A 12528-nucleotide genomic window follows, 5' to 3' on the forward strand; every position below is an offset into this window, starting at 1 on the left:
AGAGAATTAAACATTAATGAATCAATGGTACGGAAGTGGAGGAAGCAAGAAGAATGAGCTGAGTAAAGTTTGACTTATGCGACATTTTTGTTTCGCTTAATGCGCCTTATAATCCAGTGAGCCTTATGGTCTGTAAAATATGGTGCATTTGCAAATTGTGTGCACAATATTGGACTAAATTATTTTATATTGACAAACAGCGGCCCACATTAAAGTGTGACTGTCACCAGGTAATGTGGGCGTGTTTCCTGAATAAGCAGCAGGTGTTAAACAGCTGACAGGTGAACAGGATGCATGCAGGTAAACTCGAGGGCCCTTCGAGCTGATCGGTGGTGTCGTGAGGAGAATTTCAGCTCATTATTCATGTTACAGAAACACAGAGGTACGAGACCAGGAGAAGACTTTCTGATTATTTGTTTTTAGTTAAAATAATTCCATTGTTGTCTAGTGATGGTGTGGTAAAGCTCTGTGAATGTGTCCAATTTTTCTGATCACACAAAGCCTCGTTTAACTGCTTATTATGAAGAACTGACATCTGCTGGTCATTTAATGTTCAGCAGCACTGCTGTGAGAATACCTGCAGGATACATACCAGTGGATATGTAAGCACATGCACAGCTGCAGGGCTAGAAGTGCCAAAATGAATTAAATAAATAGATTCTTAAATAATTAATTAAATGTGTCAATAATTGATTAATTAAATATATTTAAAAATCATTAAATTTGTAATTAATTTTTTGGAAATTTTTAAATGAAATTACTTGGCATTAAATCAATGATGTATATATTTCATTTATTAAGTATTTTGAACTGTAATTCATTAAAGACATTTAATAAAATATTGAATGATAACTAATTGATCAATTATTGATGATTAATTAACCCTCCACATGATTTAACCTCTATAGAGATGATATTTTATCTAGATCATGTATTTTTCAAAGGTTCAGACCAGAAAGTTTAACATTATTATTTTTCTCATTATTGTCTCTCAGATTGAATGTCTGTAATCTCTCAGAGGGAAGCTGTGAAACTCTGTCTTCACTACTCAGCTCCCAGCCCTCTAGTTTGAGACAGCTTGACCTGAGTAACAATGACCTGAAGGACTCTGGAGTGAAAGTTTTGTCTTCTGGACTGAAAAGTCCATACTGTGAACTGGAAACACTCAGGTCAGCGTTCTTAAAATGTTCAGTAGATGAGGTTTAGAGGTTTACAATCTAAGATTAGATTGACTAATGGCTATTTTTAACTCCTGTTTAAGTCATGCCATTTCTTAATGATTTTTGGCTGCAATGTCCTGTTTGGATTTAGCTATTTTTCTATTCTCTAAGAGTATTTGTCATGTCTGCAGGCTGTCAGGCTGCCTGGTCACAGAGGAAGGTTGCAAGTCTCTGGTCTCAGCTTTTAGCTCCAGTTCTTCCCATCTGAAAGAGCTGGACCTGAGCTACAATAACCCAGGAGAGGCAGGAGTGAAGATGCTTGAGCAGCTAAGACTGGACACTCTGAGGTATGTAGATGGCCGTTACAGCCACAAACAGTGTCTGATAGATGAGGAAACTGGTTCTGTCTGATTACTTAATGCTGGAAACCAGTGTTATTTGAACAATCACACATATATAAACATTTTTCCCATTCTGGTCTAACATAAACAGTAGATGTCTGTATGTGGTCTCAAAGAACAAAATCTCTGTCAGCAACAACGGTGCAGCCTGTTCAAACTGATTTCTGGAAAGGAACTGACATTTTCACTCTCTTTATTTATTTTAAGTTTTCTCTGTGTGCAGAGACCATGTCCAGGACATGTTTAGCCTGGCCCAGCATAAACTAGAATTAGGGGGAAGTTGTTTCCCCAGCTTAGAAAAAAATATTAGTAAAAGTAAATGGATTACTAGGTCACTCAACTTAACTGGCCACCTACTAAAATGGGCTATTTTGCACTGCTAGTTTGCTGCTTCTGAGCATTTACTACTGAAACTTGTTTGTGCTAAAATATCAAATTGATCTTCTGGACTTTGTGATAATAGTTAGTAGAAAACAACAGAAAAATAGAATGCAGTCAAATTGAATTAACTTTGGTCGATCAACCTTGAAATTATAATTATAATAAGAAATAATCATTCCAACAGAAAGCAAAGATTAAGAAACAAAGGGATGGAGCTGGTGGAGGAAACCAGGTCACCAGTTGGGTGTTAGGCCCAGACTAGTGGGTGTTTTTGACTGTAAAGTGGATGTAGCATTAACAACCACTGGTCCTGTTACCCTGCAGCCTGCACTGCAGGATATGTGTTGCAGCACTGAGAGCTCCAGAAAGAGCCTTCATGGTGGCCCTGCAGCAACCAGCACTTCAGTCAAATGCTGTCAAAAGTGCTCCCAGAGACACTGTTAGCTGTAACCATCAATGACCAAGAATTGTGTCATTTAATTCAGGGTTTCCCTGTATTATTGTTATTGATATCATTTCTGAATAAATAAATCAAGATGACGAGCCTTTAAATGCACTTATGTTAGTATAAATATACAAAACTAAAAGATAATTTTCCTGTTAGGAGAATAAGAAATAAATATATACATCACATGCATCAAATCACAACCTCCTCCTGCAAGAGTGCAGCATTGTGATTGGTTGATGCTGTTTCCATCATTTATGTTTGTTTGCCTCTCGTTTGGCTCTCAGCGAAGGCGGTCGCACTTTTCTCCTCTCCTCCTTCCCCTATCTTCCCTGCTTAGCCGCTTATGTCCTTGTCTTGTCTCGTCCTTTTTTTTCTTCTTACTACCCTGGAACACTCTCTCACAGCCAGTGTCTAAAACCTAAAGAGAACTATGGATTTGATCAACTGGTCTCTGAATGCTATTGACACCCTCTTCTCAACGAGAAATTTGGGCTCGGGAGAGCCTGAGTGCCCTGGAGGGACTTTCCCTGCTGGATACACGATGGACGGGTGGCAGACATGGAGGATCGTGTGCCTGGCGGGACTGTCGATCGAGGACGCTGAAGATATCTGTCAGTGCGCCCCAGGGTGGCTGTGGCTACAATGTAGCTTGCCATCACCAGTGTGTGAATGTGTGCGTGAATGGGTGGATGACTGGTTGTGTAAAGCGCTTTGGGGTCCTTAGGGACTAGTAAAGCGCTATACAAATACAGGCCATTTACCATTTACCATATCTACCTATTCGGAACCATGATAGCAGGGTTCTTGCTGATCGGAGCTGGCTTGGCCCTGGCTTATCGGAGAATCAAGACAGCGGGACTGACTGCTCAAACCCCCACCAAGCTGCCTGCTGAGATTGGATTGACTGGACGAGACGCGGCTTCTCAGAAAGGGCTCACAGACGGGGACATGGTCAAGAGCTTGGAGGCTATTGCGGCTGCAGTGAATACTCAGAATAACATCTCTGAGCGGATACTGGGACACATCAGGGAAGAATCAGCTCAAATCAACAACTATGGGCGAAAGCTGGAAAACATCACGGATCAGTTGGCTGCGGTCGCGAGGTCTCAGAACCGGCTCTGTGAGCAAAAGATTGACAAGACCACGGAATTGAAGGTTAACAACATCATGGAGAAACTGACGGCTATCCAACGGGAGATGGAGAGATCAGTGTCGGAGTGCTAAAACAATACAGCTCGAAATTCTCATGAGCTGTTGGAAAGAAATCACCATCTTAATGCGGCTACCCCTCCGGCGCCAGCTGCGGGCTCAAGGCTGGAGCCGATCAAAACAATCCGAGATAACGCCTGTGTTGACATTGTTCCTCCCCATTCTAAGGCCACCTGGGTTGGCTGGCAGACTGTTTACTTAGCCTGGCAGGGCGAAGGACACTGTCTCCGCTGAACTATGGACACGCACACACATACACTTACACTGAAAACCACACACTTATCCCCCTCCCTTTCCAAACGCCTTCGATGCTTGTTTCCTGTGGGGGAACACGGCGGGTCTACGTGCCGCGCTGGATAAGATAGCGCTGTGCGAGGCGGCTGCTGGGTTTGCTTCACATTGCTCCTTACCCATCACCCTACCGTGTGGCTTGTTATGTCTTCCCAATGTTGTGTCACATTTATGTGCTTTTTTTGTGCAGAGGAGTTTTTTTGTTTCCTGTTCTCGTGCTGTCCTACCATGGAAGCACAGCATGAGAAGGGGTCTCTTTTTTTCCTCTTGTACTTTCCCATTGTAATGTACATTTCAATGTTTTTCTCTCCAATGCTACCAATCTCCGACTGTATCCCCATGTGATGTTTGTGTGTCTATGTAAGGTCGGGGGGGGTCCCATTTCACTGCAGGACCCCCCTGCATGTGACGAATAAAGCCTTGATTGATTGATTTACCGTCAACAAATTTGCTCTACAGAGCATTTATTAATTAGAAGGATTATTAATAATCGTCTTTCTCTGCTGCTTTTGGTGGAGTGAAACAATAACTCAGGTCCACTGGTACCTGGTCTTAACTTCACCCATGTCTGCACCCTCAGACATCCCACTGTGGAGGCATCCTGGCCTGGACCAGTGGCTGCCCTTGTGAGACAGACTTTATGGTCACAAACAGCCCTAATCTGAGGATGAAGGCTCCTTTACATAGAAAGCAGTATGTGGTGTGATGACTGCTGCATTAGCTCAAAATATGTGATGCACTGGCTGCTGCACTCTACCTGTACTGGATCAGTTTTTGTACCCAGTCCCAGTCTTTACATGTAATATGCACCCACTCCCTGACAGCATGAATGTCACAGTGTGTTGAACCTTGACTGTGGCACATGTCAATGCTCCCTGGACATCGTGCTTAATAAAGGAGATTAAATGTGATGTGATTATGAGTTTTGCTCTTTTGAAGTTTAAACATTTATGTGTCAAAATGTTGGACTGTTCCTTTATCAGTGTGTAACAGTGTGTGTGTGAGAGCCATGTAATGTCCATGTGTGCATGCTGACTGCTCTGACCCCTCCTCCTTTCAGGGTGGAGCCTGCTGGAGTCCGATGGTTGAGACCAGGTCTGAGGAAGTGTAAGTCTGTTTTTAATGGGATTCATGAAAACAAAGCAGCACACATTCAATCATCTTCGTCATTCACATCTCTGATGCCAGGAGTCATCATCAAAGTGTCAATCAATGAACAGATGATGGATCAATAACTGCAGCTGGATTGTGTTTGTTCTCTCCATCAGATTCCTGTCAACTCACAATCGACACAAACACAGTGAACACAAAGCTCCAACTGTCTGACAACAACAGGAAGGTGACACATGTGGAGGAGGTTCAGTCATATCCTGATCATCCAGACAGATTTGATGTTTGTGAACAGCTGCTGTGTAGAGATGGTCTGACTGGTCGCTGTTACTGGGAAGTCGAGTGGACGAGGAGGGCTTGGATATCAGTGAGTTACAGAGGAATCAAAAGGGAAGGAAGGAGTGATGAGTGTGTGTTTGGTGGAAATGATCAGTCCTGGAGTCTTTTCTGTTCTGATCATTATTCCTCTGTGTGGCACAATAACAGAGAAACATCCATCTCCTCCTCCATCTCCTCCTCCTCCTCTGTCTCTAACAGAGTAGGACTGTATGTGGACTGTCCTGCTGGCACTCTGTCCTTCTACAGAGTCTCCTCTGACTCTCTGATCCACCTCCACACCTTCAACACCACATTCACTGAACCTCTTTATCCTGGATTTGGGTCCTGGGATCCATCGGATGGTTTGAAAAAAAGTATCTTATCAGGATATGCTGTTGTTTTCATTGTTACCATTTTTGTGTCTTTTTTTAACAAACTACTTTTATCTTGCCATCGTTTGTCAGAGAGTCAAACTAAATTTGGTTCATCTTTCTACAATAAAAACATATCTTCATCTTCATTATTGTATGTGCAGAGTTGTAGTTACTCACAGTGACCACTGGAGGCATGTGATCCTGATAGTTTCTCGTTACTTGTAACGCGTTACTGTAATCCGATTACTTTTTTCAAGTAACGAGTAATGTAAGGGATTACCATTGTAAAAACAGTAATTAGATTACCGTTACTTTCCCCGTAGGAACGCTGCGTTACTGCGTTACTAAAACCGTGAGTTTTTTGCGAGAATGTCTCATGATAGTGACGTAAGCGAGTGCGACGTTCGTGACAACAGCTGTGTGCAGATCAACAATGGATAATATATCAAGTACGGGAGAGAGTATGAGCATGCAGCGTTTAAAGCATGGAAGTACTGACCTTATTTTGAGTTTGATTCCATAAAAAGTGACAAAAACATTAGCGTCCGTTGTGCGTGGGAAGAAAACTTCTTTTTACAGCGAAAACCCCCCCCCCCCCCTAAACTTCCAAGCAAGCGCCGAGTGCGCTACGACTGTAATGGGAAATTCACAGAGAAACTCGCGGATTCTTCAACTGACCGCTGCAGCACACCTGCACCAGGGTAAACCTCCGCCTGCCCCACTCCTGCTTTACAGGTGAAAATAGAGCAACTAGCCTTTGACTTTATTTATTTTCTGCTGTGTTTTACTTGCATCTATTTGAAAGACTAAGTGTAAACACAAAAAAATATTTTATTTTATGTGCTGGAATGTGCAGAAAATAGGTTTAAATGTTAAACAAATTTCTTCCAGTCAGAGAATGTTGCATATAATTTAATTTTTGCTTGATGCATAAAGTTAAAAGATTAAAACTAATAAAACAAGTTTTAAAAAGAGACATTTCCATTTGATTACATCTTGTGCGATGGATTATACAGAAAAAGTAGAATTGGGCTGAAAGATCTATCGCTTTATCACCTATTCAGGTTGTAAATCGTGTTTTTAAAAAGTAACTAAGTAACTAAGTAACTAAGTAATTAATTACTTTTGAAAATAAGTAATCAGTAAAGTAACAGGATTACTTTTTTGGGGAAGTAATCAGTAATTAGTTACTGGTTACTTTTTTCAAGTAACTTGACCAACACTGGTCTTAAAGGATCAAAGTAAATGTCACATTGAAAGCAGATTTTACTGTAATGTACTCTGTTTGAAATATTCCAAATATAATCTGGCTTGGTAATGCTTTACTCATATATTGTCCACGCAGACTAAAGCAGTAGGAGATGAGATGGAAAACAATTAGAAGAATCTTTACTCTTTAATGTCACAAATTCCTCTTCCTCTTTGTATGTAACATAACAACATACATGATACAGCTGCAGCAGCTGAGGCGAGGAGAGAGGCAGCAACAAGAAAACTGGAAGAAGGAGACCAACAACACCACCTGTGGAAATCTTTCCCCAATCAAGCGTCATCATATCAGCATTTCATCAAAAGCACACATGCTCCGACCTGACAATGCAGAGGTGTGGCAAAATCATTGAAATCATTTATGAAACAAATGAGTGCATCAAAAATAAGAGTGGAGCTGCAATGAAAGAGAAGTGAACTTTCTTCAGTTAACACAAAGTTTTCCCTGACAGGTGACATTTAATTAAAGTGACTTTATTAGCACACACACATTCAGAGGCAGTCTACAGGAGCAGAGCTGCAGCTATTCAGCAAACGTCTCCCTGCAATCCTCACTGCAACACCTACATTTGAAAATGAAACCAGCTCTACTGCTCACACATGAAAAGTCGTGTGAATAACCAGTTTTCCTCAGATCTCTGTTTTAGTAACTCTGAAGTCTGAACTTTGGATTTTTGCATTCTGTTTGTACTGATAACTGTCAGTGGATGATTTTGATCCCAAAGAAATCTTTAACACACATGTAGTGATGGGACGTGTGCACTGAAACAATGGTTAGGAAACAGAAATCGCCTGAGAATCTGCTCATGTTTAAGATTTCTTCTTTACAAACATTTTCTGTGGCTGTTCCCAGTATGACCAGTGATACAAAGCATGGGAAATGGGGATTAGTTCATTCAGACAAATACACTTTTTCAAATGTAAAAATAAAGAAATGAATCAATAAAAGAAAAAGTAAAAGAAATAAAAAATAAGGGTCTGAGGCGTCTGTCTCACTGTATCCATGGCAACAATTTACTTCCTGTTCCTTCATATCAGAACCACATCTTTGAAATCAAAAACATTTAAGATTCAAATTCAACCACAGATGTGTTCAATTAAATATTAAATGAAGCAGTGCAATGTTTTTATCACTATCCAAATTTGAACTCTAAGTAGAAGATTTAAAAAAGCAACACACACACAGACACACACACACACACACACACAGACACACACAGACACACACACACACACACACACACACACAGTATGCTGACATGATTTAGGTGATGATAATATAACGACTGCACAGACCCGTGGGATGATTCATGTCCTCTTTCTTACTCTATGCAATGATGAACTTCTTGCTTCAGGACCTTCTTGATGAATTTGTTTTCTAATCCACAGTTTTCTACCTGATCTGTGTGTTTGAAGTAAAATGTGTTACTTCAAATGTAAAAGTTAAACAGACAGAAAGCATCAACGTGGACTTCAGTCAATGTTTTGTGTTCATACAGGTCAGCTGTTGCACACAGAGCTCCTGGATTTACACTGTGCCCTGGTTCATGTGTTTCTGTATGTAGTTTAGTCTAAAGTGTTTCCTCCTCATGTACAGACTGAATTATCTGTTCAACAATCAGCATTTCTGATTCATGGATTTCATTTGTTTTGACTTGTTTTGACTGAGATTTCAACATATCTGTGGTGGCATCTGTTCAGTGTTATGGAAGTTTTACAGCACTAATCTCACTTCACTCTGTAACATAACAGTGAACAATATTACTATTAGAAAGATTATTAGAGAAGCCACAATCAGATGATCCCCTATGAGGTGTCCTTGGTTATAGTGTGAAGTCATCTGAGGGGAGAGAGAAGAAAGAAACACTTCAGTGTTAATGAAAAAGTCATTTTCTCTCCATGTCTGTCTGAACCAGTTGGAGTCCTGCTTCCCCTCACATCAACCAGAACTTCTCTCAAACTGATTCCAGCTGCATGTCCATAAGAAGTCATCAGTCCATGAGTCCACACATGTGAGATTTATGTTCAGTGTGTTTTATATGCGTAAAACCATGTTTGCTCCACATAAATATCAATCTGTCAGCATAGTCATTGGCTTCAAACTGAACTTGTAATCAAGTCTAACAAATAATCCACAGGAAACATGAGATGGTCACTACAGTCCTCCCTGACACTGACTGTTGTTCATCTCTGGAGCATAAAACTTTCTTATAAAATCTGAAAAACATTCATAAAATAACATTCAAACAATCTACTGAAAGCAGCACACGGTGACAGTGTGGAGGAAGAACAGGAAGAGACCTCCACCAGACCAAGACAGGTAACCATCCAACACGCTCTCATCCCAAAACCTAACAAACCGATGCCATGTGACAAATCGATGCCATGTGACAAATCGATGGTATGTTATGCTTTGGGAGTGAAAACGGTCCCAACCATCTGAGGGGAAAAAGAAGAGAGAAAAGCCTGTTTCTGATGACTAAAACTGATTTTTCTATTTCCGTCTATTAGAATTTATCAGACTGACATCCCCCTCACATCCACCAGAGCTTTTCTGGATTTTTGTCCATGAGAATTAATCAGTAACATTTTGATATGTACGCAGCAGCTGAGTTATCAATGTTATATTCATGTGTTCAGTGTGATTTTATTTGAGGTTTGTGTTACTTTTCATTATGTTTTGAACACGTACAGCATGTTAGTTTTAGTGTTCTTCACATAAACAGACCCAAACAGAGTCTGTGCTCTCCTCCTGCTCCCATCCACTGGAGTTATTCTAAACCAAAGCCCAGCTGTATGTACATGGGAAGTAATCAGTCCATGTGTCATAGTCCTGGGTCTTTGACTTTATTGTGGTTCAGTCTTTTGAGAGATGTTTGTATTAAGTTCTGTTTTGGTTCTTTGTTGGTCCTAAATTTCGTACTTTCTAGTGCATCTGAATCTGGTTATTCCCAATCCCTGTGTCAACCTCACGTGTCTCAGTCTGGGTCTCTGTGTGTTGTTTCCTGTTTTATTTTGATAGTCTCCTGCCTCGTGTTGCATCTCCCTGGGCGTTTCTCAATATGCGTACTTGTGCGTACTTGCGTTCTCGTGATACGTCATCAGTCGGAGACCAAGTACTGTTCCAATTCGAAGTACGCATCAAGCCGAGAACGCGAAAAAGTCCCGGATGTGTTCTCGATCCGCCCGTTTCATCGAGCATGCATCGGTGTGGACTTGGGACAGCTATATATCCCAGAATGCATTTCGTCCAAAACTCAACAGCGGACTCCCGGCACATCGTTTCCACCCCCACCCCCCCCCCCCCACCCCCGCTCGCGGTCTTCTCACTACTCAGGTTAAAGAAACTCCAGCAGCTGTCTATAGTATTGAGTGTCCACTAGAATAGAAATAAAAGCGTTCTAACTTCTCACCTGCTTGTTTTTATTAAGGTATGTACACGTATGTACATGTACACTATTTTTATTAATAGAGGTTTCACTACTGAGGTTAAAAATGATATATAAGTCACTTAGATCACTTCTAAATGTTAATGTTTGGTTTATTTCAGTGTTTTATTTGTTCCTGAGTAAACCGGTTTGGCTGTGATTAAAGTTAAGCTTCATAACATGTTACTCACAGTTAAATTAAGAGGGGACGGCAGTAAAAACTCCGGACCTGTGACATCATCACGTACGCTGGTGTTCCAATTGTACAAATCGCGAGTCCGTGCTCGCGTTCTCGGCGAGTCCGTACTCCCGTGCGTTCTCGGCCAGTGCGTACTCACCGAGAACGCGAGTACGTACTCGCGTACTTGGGCATTGATAAACGGCCCCTCTGTTCTGTGTTGTGAACTCTCAGTGCTGTGTGTGCTCTCTGTTCAATGTTTCCTAGTTAATATGCTCATGTTCCTGTCTGCTCAGGTTCTGTGTAATCTTGCAGTTTAGCAATAAAGCTGCAGAGAGTTCAGCTTTATTGTAGGTTTGGCTCCAGGACTCTGCCTGCCAAACATCAACACGACACTATGAGTCCAGCTCTGTACTTTTCTCCAGAGAAGAAAATCAAAAGTTCTGAATGTTTGATTAAAAATAGATTAAATATCAATTGTGATGTACAGCGGGTAAAATAAGTATTGAACATATCACCAATTTTCTATGTAAATATATTTCTAAATGTGCTATTGTCATGAAATTATCACCAGATGGTGATAACACTGTCCAATCATCAAATGCAAAGAAATCAAACCACAGATGTTCATAAATGATGTGTAATAATGAGAAATGACAGAGCGAAAAACTGTTAAACACTTTTTCAACTTTTTGAACTGTATTTAATACTTCGTACTAAATTTTCAAGACACCACCTGTTTGGAGAAACTAGTCGTGCGTATTGATCAGGTGTGATTTTGGCTCGTTCTTCCTAAACCTTCTGTGGTCTCCTTCTATGAGTTCTGAGCTTTAATTCTTTCCATAGATTTTCAGTTAGATTCAGGTCAGGTGATTGGCTGGGCCATACTAGCAGCTAGCATGCTCAGCCTCATCAAAACCTGAAGCTTTCAATCAGATTGGTTTAATAAAGATTTCAATTCTTACAGCCTCATGTGCACACAAACCCACCTGCAGGTCAAAACCTTTGTTGTAAATTTCAACTATCTGTGAGGCCTCTTGACTGTCTTGCAGCAGTTTCAGGATGAGAACGATCACTGCCAGGATTAGAAATAAAGACACCCTGATTTGATTTTGTGTGGCTCATTCATTCATCTAACTTGTTTTACATTGATGTATGGGTATTGGTAATAGAGGTCTATCAAACAAAACCAACATCCTGAAGCTTCTGTGTAAGCTCAAGAAGGAACATCTGTGGTCTCACATCTGTCCATCCCCTGTTGGAGGCTAAATCTCAGCTTCGCATCACTCCCACTTTCTGATGCTGTCCGGCTGTTTGTGACATCACTGGTCTAGTCCAATCACCTTCTTCCGGCCTTCTCCAGGCCAATCAGCATTCATGCCACATACGTTTAATCTCACTCTGCATCTGTCATTCTCCTTTGCAGACACCTTTGTGCAGCCCACCTTCTCCCCATTGCCATTTCTCCTCCCTCAGGCTACATTCAAGCCACCATCTTCATCTCCACCACCACCATCTAGGCTCCAGGTCTTCCTTCTCTGATCCCTTTCACAGGTGGGGTTCTTTTTCACCAAGCCGGCCCATCGGAATCTAACCGCCAAACACCTTTATCTAAATTCTAATCATCAATAAATCATGTTCATTTTTTCTAATGATCTCTCCTTATTGAAATGATTTCAGTCGATGTTTGAATAAATCCAACAGGATGTGAGAAATTAAAACTGTTGCAGTGTTTTCAAAGATGGGGCAGTGATTGTGCTTGTGAATACTGGGCTGATGGTGACTTGGACTCAGTTCAACAGTTAACTACAGCTGTTGTTTATTTGCCTCACAGCTGTGGTGCAGTTTGCAGACATCACGTGGAGGCAGGACTGCATGGACTGGTTGTCTTCGTGAGACAGTGTCACGGTCCTGGGTCGGTGACCCAGTGTTTTGAGTTTCTTGTGCCTCTGAGTTTTTGT

At 41.2% G+C, this 12528-nt stretch overlaps 1 protein-coding gene across 1 annotated transcript; it reads left to right on the forward strand.

Moving 5' to 3' along the window:
* Positions 1-290: 290 nt before the first annotated feature.
* On the forward strand, positions 291-12087 carry LOC134623103 (tripartite motif-containing protein 16-like). The gene is made up of 6 exons (XM_063468310.1): positions 291-300; positions 1019-1169; positions 1352-1507; positions 4951-4997; positions 5159-5843; positions 11994-12087. Exons 1-6 carry the CDS (start codon positions 291-293, stop codon positions 12085-12087), a joined length of 1143 nt encoding a protein of 380 aa, XP_063324380.1.
* Positions 12088-12528: the final 441 nt, after the last annotated feature.

This window comes from Pelmatolapia mariae, unplaced genomic scaffold (assembly GCF_036321145.2).
Source record: "Pelmatolapia mariae isolate MD_Pm_ZW unplaced genomic scaffold, Pm_UMD_F_2 NODE_ptg000396l+_length_56713_cov_1, whole genome shotgun sequence".
In the NCBI taxonomy this organism is placed as follows: Eukaryota; Metazoa; Chordata; class Actinopteri; order Cichliformes; family Cichlidae; genus Pelmatolapia; species Pelmatolapia mariae.